The sequence below is a fragment of the Bombina bombina genome, unplaced genomic scaffold, assembly GCF_027579735.1.
Source record: "Bombina bombina isolate aBomBom1 unplaced genomic scaffold, aBomBom1.pri scaffold_1458, whole genome shotgun sequence".
Lineage (NCBI taxonomy): Eukaryota > Metazoa > Chordata > Amphibia > Anura > Bombinatoridae > Bombina > Bombina bombina.
The window spans coordinates 1-25,608 of NW_026511722.1; the positions used below are offsets into that span (position 1 = coordinate 1).

At 41.3% G+C, this 25,608-nt stretch overlaps 1 protein-coding gene across 1 annotated transcript in view; it reads right to left on the reverse strand.

Moving 5' to 3' along the window:
• Positions 1 to 3,876: 3,876 nt before the first annotated feature.
• The window catches only part of LOC128643918 (importin subunit alpha-4-like), a gene marked incomplete at its 3' end in the record, with an annotated part of 51,264 nt that continues 29,532 nt past the window's right edge, over positions 3,877 to 25,608 (reverse strand). Inside the window, exons 2-6 of the mRNA XM_053696691.1 lie at positions 5,719 to 5,808; positions 5,249 to 5,278; positions 5,109 to 5,161; positions 4,446 to 4,541; positions 3,877 to 3,962 (exon numbers count right to left, since the gene is read on the reverse strand). Coding sequence (XP_053552666.1) covers positions 3,877 to 3,962; positions 4,446 to 4,541; positions 5,109 to 5,161; positions 5,249 to 5,278; positions 5,719 to 5,808 — 355 coding nt within the window. The remainder of the gene's footprint in view (positions 3,963 to 4,445; positions 4,542 to 5,108; positions 5,162 to 5,248; positions 5,279 to 5,718; positions 5,809 to 25,608) is intronic.

The following is a 25,608-nucleotide window of genomic DNA, read 5'->3' on the forward strand; positions in this document are numbered from 1 at the left end:
AGGCCCCTCCCACCATGTACTGGATGTCAGAGGGGCCTTAAGAAAATACTCCTAGGAGTATCTGACTAGCCATGTGGAAACTAGGCCCCAAATAAAGACTTATCTCCCTCAGAGAAAAAACGTTCTATTTATGAAAACATGTAAACGTTTTGTCACTAAGTAATATGACTATTAAAATGAGTATTACCCGGTTTTGTAAGCATGATCCCAGTCGTTGTTAAATCACTGCATCTAGCTTACCTCAAATACATAAGGCTCTGTCAGCATTTTCTAGAACTTATTCATCTCTTTAGAAATAAAAATACTGAACATACCTCAAAGCAGGTAATCTGCAGACCGTTCCCCCAACTGAAGTTTTCCCATACTCTTCAGTTATGTGTGAGAAGAGCAATGGACCTTAGTTACAAACCGCTAAGATCATCAACCTCCAGGCAGAATTCTTCTAATTTCTGCCTGAGAGTAAAACAGTACAACGCCGGTACTGTTTAAAAATAACAAACTCTTGATTGAAGGTAAAACTACACTAAGTCACCACATATCTCTTGAGACTTCCTATCTTGTCGAGAGTTGCAAGAGAATGACTGGAGGTGGGGGTTAGGGGAGGAGCTATATAAACAGCTCTGCTGTGGGTGTCCTCTTGCAACTTCCTGTTGGGAAGGAGAATATCCCACAAGTAATGGATGAACCCGTGGACTGGATACACCTTACAAGAGAAAATAATCTATGTCACCTCCAAATTCCGGTATAACTGAGAAAACCGCGTTAGATATCCTGAAACATGCGACACCACTAGCTGCTCAAAAGGGAAGGTCTTTCATAAAAGGACCCCATCTCCCCCACCATTAAAAATATAAGTGCATAGTCGCATCTGAGATATATATATTGCCCAGAAATAAAGACTGCACTTACCTTGCTGCTGTGCGACAGCATGATAGTTCTCACAGGGTCCAGAGGTCTTCTCCCTCTCCCAGCCCTGTGGATACAGATAGGGCCTTAGTTAATATCTGCTAAGACCATCATAAGGGCAGCACACAGTATGGGAGGCACAGTGAGAGTTAAGTCCCACCAGTTTTCATTGCTTTAAATGCACCTGTAGCTCTACTCTAGAGACCGACAAGGAATACGGCTACACCCTTGATAAAATAGCACTCACTGGTACCATTTTAAAACAAACTATTGATTGAAGAACCTAAACATCTCACTTTACCTCTTCCTATCACTAACACAGGCAAAGAGAATGACTGGCGTGGGAGGGAAGGGAGGAGCTATATATATATAGCTCTGCTGTGGTGCTCTTTGCCTCCTCCTGCTGACCAGGAGGCGTAATCCCACAAGGATGAAATCCGTGGACTCATCGTGTCTTTAAAAAGAAAAAAAAAAAGAGTCTGACCCATACAAGATCCGCTCCTGGATCGGGTGCCAACCCTTCATGCTGACTTGGAATCAGCTGAATGTTTTTTTAGATTGCTTTCCCTTATTCCAGGACTGGTTGGGCTACCAGGAAGGCTTGGCTTGATCTTGCTTGGAGGAAGGGGAGGAAGACTTTCCTTTAAAGTTACGAAAGGAACGAAAATTACCGATGTCCCTTCTGCTTATTCTTTTTATCTTTAGGAAGAAAAGAACCCTTCCCTCTAGTAATATCTGAGAATTTCCGCCAAACCAGGTCCAAACAAGGTCTTACCCTTGTAAGGAATAGCCATGAGCTTAGATTTAGATGAAACATCTAGACCAGGACTTCAACCACAAGACCAGACATTTTGGCTCCCAATTTAATAACCTGTAAGGAAGCAATTGGCTAACTTGAGAGCCTTAATCCTGTCCTGGATCACATCAAGATGAGTATCCGTCTGAAGAGATTCAGACAACGCATCAAACCAGTAAGCTGCAGCGCTGGCAACAGTGGCGATACACACCGCAGGTTGCCATTGTAGACCCTGGTGGACATACATCTTTTTTAGTAAAGCCTCCAATTTTTTATCCATTGGATCTTTAAAAGAACAGCTATCCTCTATGGGAATAGTAGTCCTCTTGGCCAAAGTGGAGATCACTACTATCTAAGGAACCTCCTGCCACGAATCCTTAACAGAATCCTCTATAGGAAACATCTTCTTAAAAATAGGAGATGGAGAAAAGGGAATACCAGGTCTTTCCCATTCTCGAGCAATAATCTCCGCAGCACGGTCAGGAACCGGAAAAATCTCCACCGCGGAGGGAACATCAAAGTATTTGTTCAATTTACTAAACTTTTTAGGATTGATTACGATAGTTGTGTCGGAGTCGTCCAAAGTAGCCAAAACCTCCTTAAGTAATAAGCTAATGAGTTCTAGCTTAAATCTGAAGGATACTACTTCAGCATTAGAAGAAGTAATTACACTGACCTTACTAACCGTTTCCATAAATTTCCTTTTATGCCTTCCCTGCAACATGGGCAAAGTTGACAAGGCCTCAGATACCACAAGCGATACCTGGGAAGCAATGTCTTGTAGAGAAAATCCTACAGGATTGAAAGAGGAAACACAGGGCACTGTATGTGGAGACTGAAAAAGTTGGGACGCTTGAGAACACAGTTGCAGCATATCTGCAACAGGAGGCACCTGAACAGCATTTGCCTGGGATAATGGTGGCTCGTGGTCAAATATTTTATCTCTATAACTTAAAGTTCTCTCAATGCATGAGGAACAAAAAGGAACTGGGGGTTCCACCTGAGCATCAAAACATAACTGACAAGCAGCAAATTCGCCTGGGATAATGGTTTGAAAAGCCTCTTGATCCATCTAATGTAATAAATAAGGATAAAGTGTAAAAATTATTTATTTGAAAATAAATGTGTACTGTGTCTTTCAATAGAAATGTGTGTTAGCGCAACAAACCAAATAGACCTAAGGCTACCTATACGCCTCAGTAGCTTTACTGAGGTGCCTGCCTGTCCTGCAGCTCATTTTCAAATACAGAGCGGTTACAGAGCCCTAACTACCGAAAAAAAACGGTTTACAACAGTAATCTCCATGACCAAAAGGTAAAGTATAAAAACTACTATAACACGCTGAGCCACCATAAATCACCTTAGTGTCTCACGCCCAAACTGCCTAAAAGAAACCCCAAACATGAAGGTTTAATAAAGTCCCATATTAAATAAGACAGCTTTTAGCTGTAACAAGTGCCAGCAATCTCCTTGCAAAAGAAAATTAAAATGGCACTTACCTGAAAGTGCTGTCCGGCAGCAGGACAGCTCACCTGGTTTGAGAGGGTGCAGCACCTCACATGGACCTGTAAAGAGAGAAAAACTGAGTAAACCTACTCAGGTTTTCTAGTTAGGACAGCAGATTCTTGAGAAAATGCAGTGAGGATTGTACCTCACAAGTTCTCAAGTGCTCAAAAGCCACCACTGCCCTACTAAAGAGGCTGATGTGGACTAGGCTAGACCCCAGAAAAGAACAGAGAAAGCTTACTCTGCTTAAAAAATAATAAAATCTTGATTGAAGAAAACTTCTCATCAGACACCTAAACTTCACCTCCTCCTTGCACTACAGGCAAAGAGAATGACTGGGGGATTGTGGGTAGGGGGGTGATATTTAACAGCTTTGCTATGGTGCTCTTTGCCGCCTCCTGCTGGCCAGGTTTGATATTCCCAACAGTAATTGATGATGATCCGTGGACTCACTGTCATTAGAAAGAAATATTTTGACATGTGTAAATGCTACTCTCATATCATGAAAGAAAATGTCCCTTTAACGCTTACTTGCAAGTGCAGCTATCTTACCAATTTAGAGCAAATAGAAGACCAAAATTGAATTCTTTATTGAAAAATAAAATAAATGGACATGAAAAACATTTAGGTTAAAACATTAGAAGAAAAATCTAAATTTTAGTACTTACTGGCCTGGACAACAGCTTGAGTTTGTGCAGATGTGCCTGATGCAATGTTTGTTAATGCCCATGCTGCCTCAAACTGTAAAGAAGGGCTGTTGAAAAAAGAAAATGTGTGAAATTAAATACTTCTATGAAATTGGTTAGTTTTGTGTTTTGAAAGGATATATGGAGTTTGGTAATCTATTACAATAATTTAAGATACAACCCAGATAATGTTTACAAATAAAGACAATTTCCTCATAACTTTTATTCTACTTAACTTAAACTCTACTTTTATTCTACTTAACTTAAACTCAGGAAAGACTTTAAACTAAATGTGATCATACAATATCATTTGTCATGCTAGCTGCTATACCTCTTAGAATGTGTAAATGCAGAGCTTGACAAACACTCCTGGCTCCTAACTTTTTGGGTTATTCACCATAGATCTATATACAGATACCATTGTCTGGCTCCTAAATTTTAAAGAGATTTGTCGAGCCCTGGTGTAATGATTTTACCATTTTGGTAAGAGACTGTTTCCCTGGGCATGACAATCTACAGCGACATTTTAGACAGCACACACATTTACGTACTTATCATCTGATTCTAAACATTTCACCAAGATTGGCAGAATTCCAGATTTTATGAGGTCATCTATAGGTGGGTTTCTATCGCTTGATAGCAGTTTCCTGAAAAAAAACGAGAAAAAAAAAAAAAACACAACACTAATTTATTTGTAGACTAGCTTTGACATTTTTAACTAAGCATTCCATTTATATTTGTTCATGATTCACATAGGGCTTGTACTTTTAAATAAACTTTCTTATTTACTTCTATTATCTAATTTGTTTTTGGTATTGTTTGTTGGAAAGCATACCTAGGTAGGCTCTGGACCAACAATGCACTACTGGGCGCTAGATGCAGATAGGTGGCTGCACATATATGCTTCATTGGCTCACCTGATGTGTTCAGATAGCTCCAAGTAGTGCATTGTTTCTTCAACAAATGATATCAAGAGAATGAAGCAAGTTTGATAAAACAAATAAAATAGGCAAATGCATGATCTGAATCATGAAATACATATTTTGGATTGCATGCCCATTTAACCCCTTAACGACCAGCAACATACCCTGAACAAGACCGTACTATTTTAGCAAGCCTTCAGGGAGGGAGGAAGGGTCTAATAGTGGGTACGTTGTGGTCATTAAGGGGTTAATTTATACAGAGTAATAAATTATTAACTAAATATTTGTTACCTTGCTGCCTGTACAGCACTTAGCTGGGTAGAGGGATTATCACTGGTGGCATTCTGTAATCATGCAAAAAAAAGTCAGTTAGCATTATCGAAATGTGAAAACCAGAAAGCTATACTTAAAATAATATGAAAGATACATACCTGTAGTATTGCTTCTAGTGTTACATTTTGCTTGGGGAGCAAAATAAAAATATATTAGCTACAATATATTCATGAAATGTTATAAAGTGGTAAAAAACATACATACAAATCTACTAAGTGATAATACACATTTTGACTAAATTCTTAGGACTGTGCATTCAGCAGCTTCGTTAGCTGGATTTGCACAGATCTTAGTATGTTGCACTTTAAAAAGAAGAAATCCATCCAAAAAGAGCCGAAGGCCTAACAAAGCTGCCAAATGCACAGGCTCATTTCTTAGTAAATAACAATGGTTTTAAAAAGTATTAATGGTCAATCTTTCTCATGAAATGTGCATATTCAGTGGCATACAACCAACTTAAAAAAGAAAAGGGATGTTAAAGTCGTTTACATGTGAAGCGTTTGCGGTTAATAATAAAATCATTAACAACTCCAGCCATTATTTTGAACTCGAAATATTAAATACAAACCGATTTGAAATCTGCATCAATGTCAGAGTCTTCTAGACTCTCTTCTTGAGGGACATTTCTCTTCTTTAACAGATGTTCATCACGTTTGTTCTAAAGAAAAACAAAAAAGGGGGGGATATTTAAACAGAACGTATATATTAAACAATCTTTTTAATGCTGGAAGACATACTAACCCTTTCCACAAAATAATATATTTATCTTCTGACCATTGAAAAAGCCTACTATACTAAAGCAGCATTAGATTTAAAAGGAAACCCCATAAAATGCTTAAAAATATTTAAAAAAGCCAGCAATAGAAACACAGCCTGCTAGCATTTACATCCACATCAGATTCCCCAGATAAACCTGTTACCTGCCGGACTAGACTTTATTTGGTGGCTATGATGAATCAACTGACCGGAGGCTCTCTACCTTTAATACGGTATCTCCTCTTCTCCTTTCCCGTTATCTGTTAGCTGAGTCGGAGCGTCTGAGTTGCCTGGCTAAGGACACCCCCCCAATAGGATCGTGGTATTGGTGCTTTATCCAATAAATGTCACAGCTGTCTTACACAGTCCAATCACGATCTCATTGGGGGGCGTGTCCTTAGGAAGGCAAGGTCTCAGCTAGCTGGTAACGGGTGAAGGAATGGAGAACAGGATACATCAAAGGGAGCCTTGGGTCAGTAGATTGTAATGAAATCTACGGTAGATTGTACAACTACGGTATTCATGAAGTTACAGTATACCGGTATTTTTATGATCACTGAAACGGCCCTTATTAAGGATTAATACGGTAAAACCGGTAAAACAAAATACAGTAAAAATAAAATCAAATACCGTAAAGTCAAGTACCAGTAAATGATTCTTTATTCCATGGTACGTTAAACAAGATAAAAAAGGAAGACTGGTTTAAAAAAAAAAAGACTTCCTTTTTTGTATCCTGTTTTTTTCAAGCACCATGGAATAAATAATTTTTAAAAAGTTTTACAGTATACTGTATTCTACTTTGAGTTTCTTTTTTTTTTTTTTACCAGAGTGGATATTGGCAGCCTGTGTGTGTGGGGGGTGGTTAAGGAGACTTACCTTACCTGTCATGGAGGGAGGGGGGGGTCTGTGACTGAGGGAGATAGGGGGCTGAGAGGGTGGGGAAGGATGAGGTAGTTATCTGTAATAGGGTGAGTTGTGGGCAGCCTGTGGTTCTGAGGGGGCTGTGTGGGGGGGGGGGGGTAAGGAGGCTTACCTTACCTGTCATGGAGGGAGGGGGTCTGTGACTGAGGGAGATAGGGGGCTGAGAGGGAGAGGAGGGCTGAGGTACCATAGTTATCTGTAATAGGGTGAGTTGTAGGCAGCCTGTGGTTCTGAGGGGGCTGTGTGTGGGGGGGGGGGGGGGGAGGGAGGGTAAGGAGACTAACCTTTCCTGTCATGGAAAGAGGGGGTCTGTGTTCGAGAGTTAGGGGGCTGAGAGGGTGAGGAGGGCTGAGGGGAGGTAGTTACCTGTAATAGGGTGAGTTGTGGGCACTGTGTGAGGAAAGGAGGCTGAATGGGTTAAGAGGCAGCCTTAGAGGGTTAAGAGGGGGCTGTGTGTAAGGAGACTGTCATTGAGGGAGGGAGGCTAAGAGATTAAGGAGGGGTCTGTGTGTGTGGGAAATAGGGGGGCTGAGATGGTGAGGATGAGAGGGGATGTTTTTAAGAATAAGATTAGAAAAGGATGCTGAGAGTGAAAGGAGAGACTGTTTAGGAGGGAGGGGGTGTATGAGGGAGAGGGGCCTGAAATAATCAGGGGGTGCATGAGGGAGAGGGGGCTGAGAGGGTGAGGAGGAAGGCTGAGAGGGTAAGGAGACAGAAGCTGTTTGTGATTGAGACCACAAACAAAGCAGATGTTTGACGAAAATCCTTCATAGCTAGTAAATAAAATTTTAAAGCACGAACCACATCAAGACTGTGTAATAGACGTTCCTTCTTTGAAGAAGGATTAGGACATAGTGAAGGAACAACAATCTCCTGATTGATATTTTTATTAGATACCACCTTAGGAAGAAAACCAGGTTTGGTACGTAACACTACCTTATCTGCATGGAAAATGAGATAAGGGGAATCACATTGTAAAAACAGAATTTATGTTTACCTGATAAATTACTTTCTCCAACGGTGTGTCCGGTCCACGGCGTCATCCTTACTTGTGGGATATTCTCTTCCCCAACAGGAAATGGCAAAGAGCCCAGCAAAGCTGGTCACATGATCCCTCCTAGGCTCCGCCTACCCCAGTCATTCGACCGACGTTAAGGAGGAATATTTGCATAGGAGAAACCATATGATACCGTGGTGACTGTAGTTAAAGAAAATAAATTATCAGACCTGATTAAAAAACCAGGGCGGGCCGTGGACCGGACACACCGTTGGAGAAAGTAATTTATCAGGTAAACATAAATTCTGTTTTCTCCAACATAGGTGTGTCCGGTCCACGGCGTCATCCTTACTTGTGGGAACCAATACCAAAGCTTTAGGACACGGATGAAGGGAGGGAGCAAATCAGGTCACCTAAATGGAAGGCACCACGGCTTGCAAAACCTTTCTCCCAAAAACAGCCTCAGAAGAAGCAAAAGTATCAAACTTGTAAAATTTGGTAAAAGTGTGCAGTGAAGACCAAGTCGCTGCCCTACATATCTGATCAACAGAAGCCTCGTTCTTGAAGGCCCATGTGGAAGCCACAGCCCTAGTGGAATGAGCTGTGATTCTTTCAGGAGGCTGCCGTCCGGCAGTCTCGTAAGCCAATCTGATGATGCTTTTAATCCAAAAAGAGAGAGAGGTAGAAGTTGCTTTTTGACCTCTCCTTTTACCAGAATAAACAACAAACAAGGAAGATGTTTGTCTAAAATCCTTTGTAGCATCTAAATAGAATTTTAGAGCGCGAACAACATCCAAATTGTGCAACAAACGTTCCTTCTTCGAAACTGGTTTCGGACACAAAGAAGGCACGACTATCTCCTGGTTAATGTTTTTGTTAGAAACAACTTTTGGAAGAAAACCAGGTTTAGTACGTAAAACCACCTTATCTGCATGGAACACCAGATAAGGAGGATAACACTGCAGAGCAGATAATTCTGAAACTCTTCTAGCAGAAGAAATTGCAACCAAAAACAAAACTTTCCAAGATAATAACTTAATATCAACGGAATGTAAGGGTTCAAACGGAACCCCCTGAAGAACTGAAAGAACTAAGTTGAGACTCCAAGGAGGAGTCAAAGGTTTGTAAACAGGCTTGATTCTAACCAGAGCCTGAACAAAGGCTTGAACATCTGGCACAGCTGCCAGCTTTTTGTGAAGTAACACAGACAAGGCAGAAATCTGTCCCTTCAAGGAACTTGCAGATAATCCTTTCTCCAATCCTTCTTGGAGAAAGGATAGAATCTTAGGAATCTTTACCTTGTCCCAGGGGAATCCTTTAGATTCACACCAACAGATATATTTTTTCCATATTTTGTGGTAAATTTTTCTAGTTACAGGCTTTCTGGCCTGAACAAGAGTATCAATAACAGAATCTGAGAACCCTCGTTTTGATAAAATCAAGCGTTCAATCTCCAAGCAGTCAGCTGGAGTGAGACCAGATTCGGATGTTCGAACGGACCTTGAACAAGAAGGTCTCGTCTCAAAGGTAGCTTCCATGGTGGAGCCGATGACATATTCACCAGATCTGCATACCAAGTCCTGCGTGGCCACGCAGGAGCTATCAAGATCACCGACGCCCTCTCCTGATGGATCCTGGCTACCAGCCTGGGGATGAGAGGAAACGGCGGGAATACATAAGCTAGTTTGAAGGTCCAAGGTGCTACTAGTGCATCTACTAGAGTCGCCTTGGGATCCCTGGATCTGGACCCGTAGCAAGGAACCTTGAAGTTCTGACGAGAGGCCATCAGATCCATGTCTGGAATGCCCCACAGTTGAGTGATTTGGGCAAAGATTTCCGGATGGAGTTCCCACTCCCCCGGATGCAATGTCTGACGACTCAGAAAAACATAATTTATGTAAGAACTTACCTGATAAATTCATTTCTTTCATATTAACAAGAGTCCATGAGCTAGTGACGTATGGGATATACATTCCTACCAGGAGGGGCAAAGTTTCCCAAACCTTAAAATGCCTATAAATACACCCCTCACCACACCCACAAATCAGTTTAACGAATAGCCAAGAAGTGGGGTGATAAGAAAAAGTGCGAAGCATATAAAATAAGGAATTGGAATAATTGTGCTTTATACAAAAAAATCATAACCACCACAAAAAAGGGTGGGCCTCATGGACTCTTGTTAATATGAAAGAAATGAATTTATCAGGTAAGTTCTTACATAAATTATGTTTTCTTTCATGTAATTAACAAGAGTCCATGAGCTAGTGACGTATGGGATAATGACTACCCAAGATGTGGATCTTTCCACACAAGAGTCACTAGAGAGGGAGGGATAAAATAAAGACAGCCAATTCCTGCTGAAAATAATCCACACCCAAAATAAAGTTTAACAAAAAACATAAGCAGAAGATTCAAACTGAAACCGCTGCCTGAAGAACTTTTCTACCAAAAACTGCTTCAGAAGAAGAAAATACATCAAAATGGTAGAATTTAGTAAAAGTATGCAAAGAAGACCAAGTTGCTGCTTTGCAGATCTGGTCAACCGAAGCTTCATTCCTAAACGCCCAGGAAGTAGATACTGACCTAGTAGAATGAGCTGTAATTCTTTGAGGCGGAGTTTTACCCGACTCAACATAGGCAAGATGAATTAAAGATTTCAACCAAGATGCCAAAGAAATGGCAGAAGCTTTCTGGCCTTTCCTAGAACCGGAAAAGATAACAAATAGACTAGAAGTCTTACGGAAAGATTTCGTAGCTTCAACATAATATTTCAAAGCTCTAACAACATCCAAAGAATGCAATGATTTCTCCTTAGAATTCTTAGGATTAGGACATAATGAAGGAACCACAATTTCTCTACTAATGTTGTTGGAGTTCACAACTTTAGGTAAAAATTCAAAAGAAGTTCGCAACACCGCCTTATCCTGATGAAAAATCAGAAAAGGAGACTCACACGAAAGAGCAGATAATTCAGAAACTCTTCTAGCAGAAGAGATGGCCAAAAGGAACAAAACTTTCCAAGAAAGTAATTTAATGTCCAATGAATGCATAGGTTCAAACGGAGGAGCTTGAAGAGCTCCCAGAACCAAATTCAAACTCCAAGGAGGAGAAATTGACTTAATGACAGGTTTTATACGAACCAAAGCTTGTACAAAACAATGAATATCAGGAAGAATAGCAATCTTTCTGTGAAAAAGAACAGAAAGAGCAGAGATTTGTCCTTTCAAAGAACTTGCGGACAAACCCTTATCCAAACCATCCTGAAGAAATTGTAAAATTCTCGGTATTCTAAAAGAATGCCAAGAAAAATGATGAGAAAGACACCATGAAATATAAGTCTTCCAGACTCTATAATATATCTCTCGAGATACAGATTTATGAGCCTGTAACATAGTATTAATCACGGAGTCAGAGAAACCTCTATGACCAAGAATCAAGCGTTCAATCTCCATACCTTTAAATTTAAGGATTTCAGATCCGGATGGAAAAAAGGACCTTGTGACAGAAGGTCTGGTCTTAACGGAAGAGTCCATGGCTGGCAAGATGCCATCCGGACAAGATCCGCATACCAAAACCTGTGAGGCCATGCCGGAGCTATTAGCAGAACAAACGAGCATTCCCTCAGAATCTTGGAGATTACTCTTGGAAGAAGAACTAGAGGCGGAAAGATATAAGCAGGATGATACTTCCAAGGAAGTGATAATGCATCCACTGCCTCCGCCTGAGGATCCCGGGATCTGGACAGATACCTGGGAAGTTTCTTGTTTAGATGAGAGGCCATCAGATCTATCTCTGGGAGCCCCCACAATTGAACAATCTGAAGAAATACCTCTGGGTGAAGAGACCATTCGCCCGGATGCAACGTTTGGCGACTGAGATAATCCGCTTCCCAATTGTCTACACCTGGGATATGAACCGCAGAGATTAGACAGGAGCTGGATTCCGCCCAAACCAAAATTCGAGATACTTCTTTCATAGCCAGAGGACTGTGAGTCCCTCCTTGATGATTGATGTATGCCACAGTTGTGACATTGTCTGTCTGAAAACAAATGAACGATTCTCTCTTCAGAAGAGGCCAAAACTGAAGAGCTCTGAAAATTGCACGGAGTTCCAAAATATTGATCGGTAATCTCACCTCCTGAGATTCCCAAACTCCTTGTGCCGTCAGAGATCCCCACACAGCTCCCCAACCTGTGAGACTTGCATCTGTTGAAATTACAGTCCAGGTCGGAAGAACAAAAGAAGCCCCCTGAATTAAACGATGGTGATTTGTCCACCACGTTAGAGAGTGTCGAACAATCGGTTTTAAAGATATTAATTGAGATATCTTCGTGTAATCCCTGCACCATTGGTTCAGCATACAGAGCTGAAGAGGTCGCATGTGAAAACGAGCAAAGGGGATCGCGTCCGATGCAGCAGTCATAAGACCTAGAATTTCCATGCATAAGGCTACCGAAGGGAATGATTGTGACTGAAGGTTTCGACAAGCTGTAATCAATTTTAGACGTCTCTTGTCTGTTAAAGACAGAGTCATGGACACTGAATCTATCTGGAAACCCAGAAAGGTTACCCTTGTTTGAGGAATCAAAGAACTGATTTGATAAATTGATCCTCCAACCATGATCTTGAAGAAACAACACAAGTCGATTCGTATGAGACTCTGCTAAATGTAAAGACGGAGCAAGTACCAAGATATCGTCCAAATAAGGAAATACCACAATACCCTGTTCTCTGATTACAGACAGAAGGGCACCGAGAATCTTTGTGAAAATTCTTGGAGCTGTAGCAAGGCCAAACGGTAGAGCCACAAATTGGTAATGCTTGTCTAGAAAAGAGAATCTCAGGAACTGATAATGATCTGGATGAATCGGAATATGCAGATATGCATCCTGTAAATCTATTGTGGACATATAATTCCCTTGCTGAACAAAAGGCAATATAGTCCTTACAGTTACCATCTTGAACGTTGGTATCCTTACATAACGATTCAATAATTTTAGATCCAGAACTGGTCTGAAGGAATTCTCCTTCTTTGGTACAATGAAGAGATTTGAATAAAACCCCATCCCCTGTTCCGGAACTGGAACTGGCATAATTACTCCAGCCAACTCTAGATCTGAAACACAATTCAGAAATGCTTGAGCTTTCACTGGATTTACTGGGACATGGGAAAGAAAAAATCTCTTTGCAGGAGGTCTCATCTTGAAACCAATTCTGTACCCTTCTGAAACAATGTTCTGAATCCAAAGATTGTGAACAGATTTGATCCAAATTTCTTTGAAAAAACGTAACCTGCCCCCTACCAGCTGAACTGGAATGAGGGCCGTACCTTCATGTGAACTTAGAAGCAGGCTTTGCCTTTCTAGCAGGCTTGGATTTATTCCAGACTGGAGATGGTTTCCAAACTGAAACTGCTCCTGAGGACGAAGGATCAGGCTTTTGTTCTTTGTTGAAACGAAAGGAACGAAAACGATTGTTAGCCCTGTTTTTACCTTTAGATTTTTTATCCTGTGGTAAAAAAGTTCCTTTCCCACCAGTAACAGTTGAAATAATAGAATCCAACTGAGAACCAAATAATTTGTTTCCCTGGAAAGAAATGGAAAGTAGAGTTGATTTAGAAGCCATATCAGCATTCCAAGTCTTAAGCCATAAAGCTCTTCTGGCTAAGATAGCCAGAGACATAAATCTAACATCAACTCTAATAATATCAAAAATGGCATCACAGATGAAATTATTAGCATGCTGGAGAAGAATAATAATATCATGAGAATCACGATTTGTTACTTGTTGCGCTAGAGTTTCCAACCAAAAAGTTGAAGCTGCAGCAACATCAGCCAATGATATAGCAGGTCTAAGAAGATTACCTGAACATAGATAAGCTTTTCTTAGAAAAGATTCAATTTTTCTATCTAAAGGATCCTTAAACGAGGTACCATCTGACGTAGGAATGGTAGTACGTTTAGCAAGGGTAGAAATAGCCCCATCAACTTTAGGGATTTTGTCCCAAAATTCTAACCTGTCAGGCGGAACAGGATATAATTGTTTAAAACGTTTAGAAGGAGTAAATGAATTACCCAATTTATCCCATTCCTTAGCAATTACTGCAGAAATAGCATTAGGAACAGGAAAGACTTCTGGAATAACCGCAGGAGCTTTAAAAACCTTATCCAAACGTATAGAATTAGTATCAAGAGGACTAGAATCCTCTATTTCTAAAGCAATTAGTACTTCTTTAAGTAAAGAGCGAATAAATTCCATCTTAAATAAATATGAAGATTTATCAGCATCAATCTCTGAGACAGAATCCTCTGAACTAGAAGAGTCCAAAGAATCAGAATGATGGTGTTCATTTAAAAATTCATCTGTAGAGAGAGAAGATTTAAAAGACTTTTTACGTTTACTAGAAGGAGAAATAACAGACAAAGCCTTCTTTATGGATTCAGAAACAAAATCTCTTATGTTATCAGGAACATTCTGCACCTTAGATGTTGAGGGAACTGCAACAGGCAATGGTACATCACTAAAGGAAATTATCTGCTTTAACAAGTTTGTCATGACAATTAATACAAACAACAGCTGGAGAAATAGCTACCAAAAGTTTACAGCAGATACACTTAGCTTTGGTAGATCCAGCAGGCAGTGGTTTTCCTGTAGTATCTTCTGGCTCAGATGCAACGTGAGACATCTTGCAATATGTAAGAGAAAAAACAACATATAAAGCAAAATAAATCAAATTCCTTATAAGACAGTTTCAGGAATGGGAAAAAAAATGCCAAACATCAAGCTTCTAGCAACCAGAAGCAAATGAAAATGAGACTGAAATAATGTGGAGACAAAAGCGACGCCCATATTTTTTGGCGCCAAATAAGACGCCCACATTATTTGGCGCCTAAATGCTTTTGGCGCCAAAAATGACGCCACATCCGGAACGCCGACATTTTTGGCGCAAAATAACGTCAAAAAATGACGCAACTTCCGGCGACACGTATGACGCCGGAAACGGAAATGAATTTTTGCGCCAAAAAAATCCGCGCCAAAAATGACGCAATAAAATGAAGCATTTTCAGCCCCCGCGAGCCTAACAGCCCACAGGGAAAAAAGTCAAATTTTTGAGGTAAGACAAAATATGATAATTTAAAGCATAATCCCAAATATGAAACTGACTGTCTGGAAATAAGGAAAGTTGAACATTCTGAGTCAAGGCAAATAAATGTTTGAATACATATATTAAGAACTTTATAAATAAAGTGCCCAACCATAGCTTAGAGTGTCACAGAAAATAAGACTTACTTACCCCAGGACACTCATCTACATGTTTGTAGAAAGCCAAACCAGTACTGAAACGAGAATCAGTAGAGGAAATGGTAAATATAAGAGTATATCGTCGATCTGAAAAGGGAGGTAAGAGATGAATCTCTACGACCGATAACAGAGAACCTTATGAAATAGACCCCGTAGAAGGAGATCACTGCATTCAATAGGCAATACTCTCCTCACATCCCTCTGACATTCACTGCACGCTGAGAGGAAAACCGGGCTCCAACTTGCTGCGGAGCGCATATCAACGTAGAATCTAGCACAAACTTACTTCACCACCTCCCTTGGAGGCAAAGTTTGTAAAACTGATTTGTGGGTGTGGTGAGGGGTGTATTTATAGGCATTTTAAGGTTTGGGAAACTTTGCCCCTCCTGGTAGGAATGTATATCCCATACGTCACTAGCTCATGGACTCTTGTTAATTACATGAAAGAAATCCGCTTCCCAATTTTCCACTCCTGGGATGTGGATTGCAGACAGGTGGCAGGAGCGAGTCTCCGCCCATTGAATGATTTTGGTCACTTCTTCCATCGCCAGGGAACTCCTTGTTCCCCCCTGATGGTTGATGTACGCAACAGTCGTCATGTTGTCTGATTGAAACCGTATGAACTTGGCCTTCGCTAGCTGAGGCCAAGCCTTGAGAGCATTGAATATCGCTCTCAGTTCCAGAATATTTATCGGTAGAAGAGATTCTTCGGAGACAAGTCTGTATAGTCCCCATTCCACTGACTGAGCATGCACAGTTGTAATGGTCTTAGATGAATGCGCGCAAAAGGAACTATGTCCATTGCCGCTACCATCAAACCTATTACTTCCATGCACTGCGCTATGGAAGGAAGAGGAACGGAATGAAGTGTCCGACAAGAGTTTAGAAGTTTTGTTTTTCTGGCCTCTGTCAGAAAAATCCTCATTTCTAAGGAGTCTATTATTGTTCCCAAGAAGGGAACCCTTGTCGACGGAGATAGAGAACTCTTTTCCACGTTCACTTTCCATCCGTGAGATCTGAGAAAGGCCAGGACTATGTCCGTGTGAGCCTTTGCTTGAGGAAGGGACGACGCTTGAATCAGAATGTCGTCCAAGTAAGGTACTACTGCAATGCCCCTTGGTCTTAGCACCGCTAGAAGGGACCCTAGTACCTTTGTGAAAATCCTTGGAGCAGTGGCTAATCCGAAAGGAAGCGCCACGAACTGGTAATGCTTGTCCAGGAATGCGAACCTTAGGAACCGATGATGTTCCTTGTGGATAGGAATACGTAGATACGCATCCTTTAAATCCACCGTGGTCATGAATTGACCTTCCTGGATGGAAGGAAGAATTGTTCGAATGGTTTCCATCTTGAACGATGGAACCTTGAGAAACTTGTTTAAGATCTTGAGATCTAAGATTGGTCTGAACGTTCCCTCTTTTTTGGGAACTATGAACAGATTGGAGTAGAACCCCATCCCTTGTTCTCCTAATGGAACAGGATGAATCACTCCCATTTTTAGCAGGTCTTCTACACAATGTAAGAATGCCTGTCTTTTTATGTGGTCTGAAGACAATTGAGACCTGTGGAACCTCCCCCTTGGGGGAAGCCCCTTGAATTCCAGAAGATAACCTTGGGAGACTATTTCTAGCGCCCAAGGATCCAGAACATCTCTTGCCCAAGCCTGAGCGAAGAGAGAGTGTCTGCCCCCCACCAGATCCGGTCCCGGATCGGGGGCCAACATTTCATGCTGTCTTGGTAGCAGTGGCAGGTTTCTAGGCCTGCTTTCCCTTGTTCCAGCCTTGCATTGGTCTCCAGGCTGGCTTGGCTTGAGAAGTATTACCCTCTTGTTTAGAGGACGTAGCACTTGGGGCTGGTCCGTTTCTACGAAAGGGACGAAAATTAGGTTTATTTTTGGCCTTGAAAGACCTATCCTGAGGAAGGGCGTGGCCCTTACCCCCAGTGATATCAGAGATAATCTCTTTCAAGTCAGGGCCAAACAGCGTTTTCCCCTTGAAAGGAATGTTAAGTAGTTTGTTCTTGGAAGACGCATCCGCTGACCAAGATTTCAACCTAAGCGCTCTGCGCGCCACAATAGCAAACCCAGAATTTTTCGCCGCTAACCTAGCCAATTGCAAAGTGGCGTCTAGGGTGAAAGAATTAGCCAATTTGAGAGCACGGATTCTGTCCATAATCTCCTCATAAGGAGGAGAATCACTATCGATCGCCTTAACTAGTTCATCGAACCAGAAACACGCGGCTGTAGTGACAGGGACAATGCATGAAATTGGTTGTAGAAGGTAACCTTGCTGAACAAACATCTTTTTAAGCAAACCTTCTAATTTTTTATCCATAGGATCTTTGAAAGCACAACTATCTTCTATGGGTATAGTGGTGCGTTTGTTTAAAGTAGAAACCGCTCCCTCGACCTTGGGGACTGTCTGCCATAAGTCCTTTCTGGGGTCGACCATAGGAAACAATTTTTTAAATATGGGGGGAGGGACGAAAGGTATACCGGGCCTTTCCCATTCTTTATTTACAATGTCCGCCACCCGCTTGGGTATAGGAAAAGCTTCTGGGAGCCCCGGGACCTCTAGGAACTTGTCCATTTTACATAGTTTCTCTGGGATGATCAAATTCTCACAATCATCCAGAGTGGATAATACCTCCTTAAGCAGAGCGCGGAGATGTTCCAACTTAAATTTAAATGTAATCACATCGGGTTCAGCTTGTTGAGAAATTTTCCCTGAATCTGAAATTTCTCCCTCAGACAAAACCTCCCTGGCCCCCTCAGACTGGTGTAGGGGCATTTCAGAACCATTATCATCAGCGTCCTCATGCTCTTCAGTATCTAAAACAGAGCAGTCGCGCTTACGCTGATAAGTGAGCATTTTGGCTAAAATGTTTTTGATAGAATTATCCATTACAGCCGTTAATTGTTGCATAGTAAGGAGTATTGGCGCGCTAGATGTACTAGGGGCCTCCTGAGTGGGCAAGACTCGTGTAGACGAAGGAGGGAATGATGCAGTACCATGCTTACTCCCCTCACTTGAGGAATCATCTTGGGCATCATTTTCAGTGTCACATAAATCACATTTATTTAAATGAGAAGGAACCCTGGCTTCCCCACATTCAGAACACAGTCTATCTGGTAGTTCAGACATGTTAAACAGGCATAAACTTGATAACAAAGTACAAAAAACGTTTTAAAATAAAACCGTTACTGTCACTTTAAATTTTAAACTGAACACACTTTATTACTGCAATTGCGAAAAAGTATGAAGGAATTGTTCAAAATTCACCAAAATTTCACCACAGTGTCTTAAAGCCTTAAAAGTATTGCACACCAAATTTGGAAGCTTTAACCCTTAAAATAACGGAACCGGAGCCGTTTTTAACTTTAACCCCTTTACAGTCCCTGGTATCTGCTTTGCTGAGACCCAAGCAAGCCCAAAGGGGAATACGATACCAAATGACGCCTTCAGAAAGTCTTTTCTATGTATCAGAGTTCCTCACACATGCGACTGCATGTCATGCCTCTCAAAAACAAGTGCGCAATACCGGCGCGAAAATGAGGCTCTGCCTATGATTAGGGAAAGCCCCTAAAGAATAAGGTGTCTAAAACAGTGCCTGCCGATATTATTTTACCAAAATACCCAGATTAAATGATTCCTCAAGGCTAAATATGTGTAATTATATGAATCGATTTAGCCCAGAAAAAGTCTACAGTCATAATAAGCCCTTGTGAAGCCCTTATTTACTTTCTGAATAAACATGGCTTACCGGATCCCATAGGGAAAATGACAGCTTCCAGCATTACTTCGTCTTGTTAGAATGTGTCATACCTCAAGCAGCAAAAGACTGCTCACTGTTCCCCCAACTGAAGTTAATTCCTCTCAACAGTCCTGTGTGGAACAGCCATGGATTTTAGTAACGGTTGCTAAAATCATTTTCCTCTTACAAACAGAAATCTTCATCTCTTTTCTGTTTCAGAGTAAATAGTACATACCAGCACTATTTTAAAATAACAAACTCTTGATTGAATAATAAAACTACATTTAAACACTAAAAAACTCTAAGCCATCTCCGTGGAGATGTTGCCTGTACAACGGCAAAGAGAATGACTGGGGTAGGCGGAGCCTAGGAGGGATCATGTGACCAGCTTTGCTGGGCTCTTTGCCATTTCCTGTTGGGGAAGAGAATATCCCACAAGTAAGGATGAAGCCGTGGACCGGACACACCTATGTTGGAGAAACAGATAACTCCAAAACTCTTCGAGCCGAGGAGATAGCTTACTAAAAACAGAACTTTCCAAGATAAAAGTTTAATATCTATGGAATGCAAAAGTTCGAACGGAACCCCTTGTAGAACCTGAAGAACTAAATTTAAACTCCATGGTGGAGCAACAGGTTTAAACACAGGCTTGATTCTAACTAAAGCCTGACAAAACGCCTGAACATCTGGAGTATCAGCCAGACTCTTGTGCAAAAGAATAGACAGAGCAGAAATCTGTCCCTTTAAGGAACTAGCCGACAATCCCTTCTCCAATCCTTCTTGGAGAAAAGATAATATCCTAGGAATCCTGACCTTACTCCATGAGTAGCCTTTGGATTCACACCAATGAAGATATCTACACAATATCTTGTGATAGATTTTCCTAGTGACCGGCTTTCGAGCCTGAATTAAGGTGTCAATGACCGACTCAGAGAAACCACGCTTTGATAAAATCAAGAGTTCAATCTCCAAGCAGTCAGACGCAGAGAAATTAGATTTGGATGGTTGAAAGGACCCTGAAGTAGAAGGTCCTGCCTCAGCGGCAGAGTCCATGGTGGAAGGGATGACATGTCCACCAGATCTGCATACCAAGTCCTGCGTGGCCATGCAGGTGCTATCAAAATCACCGAAGCTCTCTCCTTCTTGATCTTGGCAATCAGACGAGGGAGCAGAGGAAACGGTGGAAACACATAAGCCAGGTTAAAGGACCAAGGCGCTGCTAGAGCATCTATCAGCGCTGCCTTGGGATCCCTGGACCTGGATCCGTAACAAGGAAGTTTGGCGTTCTGACGAGACGCCATGAGATCCAGTTCTGGTTTGCCCCAAAGTTGAATCAACTGTGCAAATACCTCCGGATGGAGTTCCCACTCCCCCGGCTGATAGATGGCAAGAGTGAACCTCTGCCCATAGAATTATTTTTGAAACCTCCAACATTGCTAGGGAACTCCTTGTTCCCCCTTGATGGTTGATGTAGGCTACAGTCGTGATATTGTCCGACTGAAATCTGATGAACCTGACCGCAGCAAGCTGAGGCCAAGCCTGAAGAGCATTGAATATCGCTCTTAGTTCCAGAATGTTTATCGGAAGGAGTGCCTCCTCCTGAGTCCACGAGCCCTGAGCCTTCAGGGAGTTCCAGACTGCACCCCAGCCCAGGAGGCTGGCATCTGTCGTTACTATTGTCCAATCTGGCCTGCGGCAGGTCATACCCTTGGACAGATGGACCCGAGATAGCCACCAGAGAAGAGAATCCCTGGTCTCTTGATCCATATTTGGTAGAGGGTACAAATCTGTGTCATCCCCATTCCACTGACTGAGCATGCACAGTTGCAGCGGTCTGAGATGTAGGCGGGCAAACGGCACTATGTCCATTGCCGCTACCATTAAGCCGATTACTTCCATACACTGAGCCACTGAAGGGCGAGAAGTGGAATAAAGTACACGGCAGGAATTTAGAAGTTTTGACAACCTGGCCTCTGTCAGGTAAATCTTCATTTCTACAGAATCTACCAGAGTTCCTAGGAAGGAAACTCTTGTGAGAGGGGATAGAGAACTCTTTTCTTCATTCACCTTCCACCCATGAGACCTCAGGAATGCCAGAACAATGTCCGTATGGGACCTGGCGATTTGAAAATTAGATGCCTGTATCAGAATGTCGTCTAGGTAAGGGGCTACTGCTATACCCCGCGTCCTTAGGACCGCTAGGAGTGACCCCAGAACCTTCGCAAAGATTCTTGGTCCCGTGGCTAACCCAAAGGGAAGAGCCACAAACTGGTAATGCCTGTCTAGGAAGGCGAACCTGAGAAACTGATGATGATCTCTGTGTATCGGAATGTGAAGATAAGCATCCTTTTAAGTCCACGGTAGTCATATTGACCCTCCTGGATCATAGGTAGGATGGTTCGAATAGTCTCCATCTTGAAGGATGGGACCCTGAGAAATTTGTTTAAGATCTTGAGATCTAAGATTGGTCTGAATGTTCCCTCTTTCTTGGGAACCACAAACAGATTTGAACAGAAGCCTTGCCCCTGTTCCTCCTTTGGAACTGGGTGGATCACTCCCATAACTAGGAGGTCTTGAACACAATGTAAGAATGCCTCTCGCTTTATCTGGTTTGCAGATAAGTGTGAGAGATCAAATCTCCCTTTTGGGGAAGAAGCTTTGAAATCCAGAAGATATCCCTGGGACACAATTTCCAACGCCCAGGGATCCTGGACATCTCTTGTCCAAGCCTGGGCGAAGAGAGAAAGTCTGCCCCCTACTAGATCCGTTTCCGGATCGGGGGCTGATCCTTCATGCTGTCTTAGAGGCAGCAGCAAGTTTTTTTGGTCTGCTTTCCCTTGTTCCAAGTCTGGTTAGGTCTCCAGACCGGCTTGGACTGGGCAAAATTTCCCTCTTGTTTTGTATTAGAGGAAGTTGAAGCTGCGCCACTCTTGAAGTTTTGAAAGGAACGAAAATTAGTCTGTTTGGTCCTTAATTTGTTGGACCTATCCTGAGGAAGGGCGTGACCTTTTCCTCCAGTAATATCAGAAATGATCTCCTTCAGTCCAGGCCCGAATAGGGTCTGCCCCTTGAAGGGAATGTTGAGAAGCTTAGACTTTGAAGTAACGTCAGCTGACCAGGATTTAAGCCATACCGCCCTAAGCGCCTGAATAGCAAAATCTGCATTTTTAGCCGTTAGCTTGGTTAAATGAACAACGGCGTCAGAAACAAATGAATTGGCTAGCTTAAGAGCTTTAAGCTTGTCAAGGATATCATCCAACGGGGTTTCTACCTGTAGACCCTCTTCTAGAGAATCAAACCAGAAGGCCGCAGCAGCAGTGACTGGGGCAATGCATGCAAGGGGCTGGAGAATAAAACCTTGTTGAATAAAAATTTTCTTAAGGTAACCCTCTAATTTTTTGTCCATTGGATCTAGAAAAGCACAACTGTCCTCGACAGGGATAGTTGTACGCTTCGCTAGGGTAGAGACTGCTCCCTCCACCTTAGGGACCGTTTGCCACAAGACCCGTGTAGCGGCATCTATAGGAAACATCTTTTTAAAAACAGGAGGGGGAGAGAACGGTACACCTGGTCTATCCCATTGCTTAGTAATAATTTCTGAAAACCTCTTAGGGATTGGAAAAACATCAGTGTAAACAGGCACTGCATAGTATTTATCCAATTTACACAATTTCTCTGGGACTACAATGGCGTCACAGTCATCCAGAGTTGCTAAAACCTCCCTGAGCAACACGCGGAGGTGTTCAAGTTTATTTATTTTTTTATTTATTTTTTTTTTTTTTTCAGTTTTTCAGTTTTATTTTAAATACAAGAAATACAAAGTGGAATGTAATTTGTAAAAGATGCACATAAATAAACAAAGTATTATCCTAATTTGGTAAAGTTACACAAAACTGTCAAAGCATAATCAGAATTTGTGAAATCACAATCCTAAATAAACTGCTGTATACAAAATAAAATACAAAATAGAAAGTGTAATGTTTAAATGTAATAAAACTTAATCTGAAGGATAAAGTAAAAAAAATACAAAGCACAAAGTGTAAATGTAGCATAACTCTCATGTCTTACTGTGCTATACTTCACTGGTGTGTCTCTCCTTCACATACAGAAACACCTGAAATGCCCCTTGGAGAAGTATAGCAAAATCTGCCTTTTTAGAATTTCGCTAAGGATCTCAATTAATATCATTTGAACTGACCGGAGAGGCTTATGTCATCAGGCGCTAAGTTTTCCCAACTGCAAAACATACATTTTTTTTTTTATTTTTTTTTTTATTTTTTTAATTATTTTTATTGAGGAATAATGCAAAATGTAACAATTCAAGCAATAATTCGCAAGGCATGTAAGTACAGAAATAATCGCATTAATACTGGGAAAAGAATATAAAGTAAAATAAAACATTGATATACTCATTATCACCAGATATAGGCATGCTAAGCAAGGAATCTAAGTAGTATCTAAATATGCGAGAAGAGATAAGAATATGCAACCTCATTTTTTCTATTATAGAGTGTCCCCATTAGAGTACATTAACTTAGACATAACGCATGCCCCTAGAAACACAAATAAAGGCCACTCTTGGACCTCCTGAAATATAACTATGTCGCAGCAGGGGGCCTTGGGGGAAAGGAGAACAAGACAATAAGGGCCACTCATGGACCCAGGATGTAAATGGATAAGGTAGGTGACAAAACTTACTTAAAGTGAGTTACTCTTATAAAGGGGTAGCACCTGGATATATATTAGTGAGTGACTGAGAGTACAATATGGAGAGTAATATATGGAGCTTAATTATATAAGTTAGTGTGCTCTCATTGACGTATATACGCGAACCAACCGCAGGGGGACTGCTAATAGGGACAGCCATTCAGCAGCACCTTTAGCAGGCTGAGGAATATTTGAACAGTCTAGATAAAAGGGAGAACACATGGGCAGAAGGACAATATATTTATATCTGGGGCTTTAGACCTGTGTTAAGCGCTATGCAGACTGAGATCACTAGTGACATAACACATGCTAGCACGCTGACAAACAAGGGCATGCTATCCCCGAAATAGTACTGTTACCCCAAGGAAAGAAAAGAGATAATAAACACATACTGGAAATACTACAATAAGTTGACATTATACTGGCCGTTAAGGCTGGGAGGCCAAACAGTCTGAGGAAGGTATGGGAAGACTTAATAAAGATAATGTGCCTTCATGCAAAAACATAATTTATGAAAGAACTTACCTGATAAATTCATTTCTTTCATATTAACAAGAGTCCATGAGCTAGTGACGTATGGGATATACATTCCTACCAGGAGGGGCAAAGTTTCCCAAACCTTAAAATGCCTATAAATACACCCCTCACCACACCCACAAATCAGTTTAACGAATAGCCAAGAAGTGGGGTGATAAGAAAAAAAGTGCGAAGCATATAAAATAAGGAATTGGAATAATTGTGCTTTATACAAAAAAATCATAACCACCACAAAAAAGGGTGGGCCTCATGGACTCTTGTTAATATGAAAGAAATGAATTTATCAGGTAAGTTCTTACATAAATTATGTTTTCTTTCATGTAATTAACAAGAGTCCATGAGCTAGTGACGTATGGGATAATGACTACCCAAGATGTGGATCTTTCCACACAAGAGTCACTAGAGAGGGAGGGATAAAATAAAGACAGCCAATTCCTGCTGAAAATAATCCACACCCAAAATAAAGTTTAACAAAAAACATAAGCAGAAGATTCAAACTGAAACCGCTGCCTGAAGAACTTTTCTACCAAAAACTGCTTCAGAAGAAGAAAATACATCAAAATGGTAGAATTTAGTAAAAGTATGCAAAGAGGACCAAGTTGCTGCTTTGCAGATCTGGTCAACCGAAGCTTCATTCCTAAACGCCCAGGAAGTAGATACTGACCTAGTAGAATGAGCTGTAATTCTCTGAGGCGGAATTTTACCCGACTCAACATAGGCAAAATGAATTAAAGATTTCAACCAAGATGCCAAAGAAATGGCAGAAGCTTTCTGGCCTTTCCTAGAACCGGAAAAGATAACAAATAGACTAGAAGTCTTACGGAAAGATTTCGTAGCTTCAACATAATATTTCAAAGCTCTAACAACATCCAAAGAATGCAATGATCTCTCCTTAGAATTCTTAGGATTAGGACATAATGAAGGAACCACAATTTCTCTACTAATGTTGTTGGAATTCACAACTTTAGGTAAAAATTCAAAAGAAGTTCGCAACACCGCCTTATCCTGATGAAAAATCAGAAAAGGAGACTCACAAGAAAGAGCAGATAATTCAGAAACTCTTCTAGCAGAAGAGATGGCCAAAAGGAACAAAACTTTCCAAGAAAGTAATTTAATGTCCAATGAATGCATAGGTTCAAACGGAGGAGCTTGAAGAGCTCCCAGAACCAAATTCAAACTCCAAGGAGGAGAAATTGACTTAATGACAGGTTTTATACGAACCAAAGCTTGTACAAAACAATGAATATCAGGAAGAATAGCAATCTTTCTGTGAAAAAGAACAGAAAGAGCGGAGATTTGTCCTTTCAAAGAACTTGCGGACAAACCCTTATCTAAACCATCCTGAAGAAACTGTAAAATTCTCGGTATTCTAAAAGAATGCCAAGAAAAATGACGAGAAAGACACCAAGAAATATAAGTCTTCCAGACTCTATAATATATCTCTCGAGATACAGATTTACGAGCCTGTAACATAGTATTAATCAC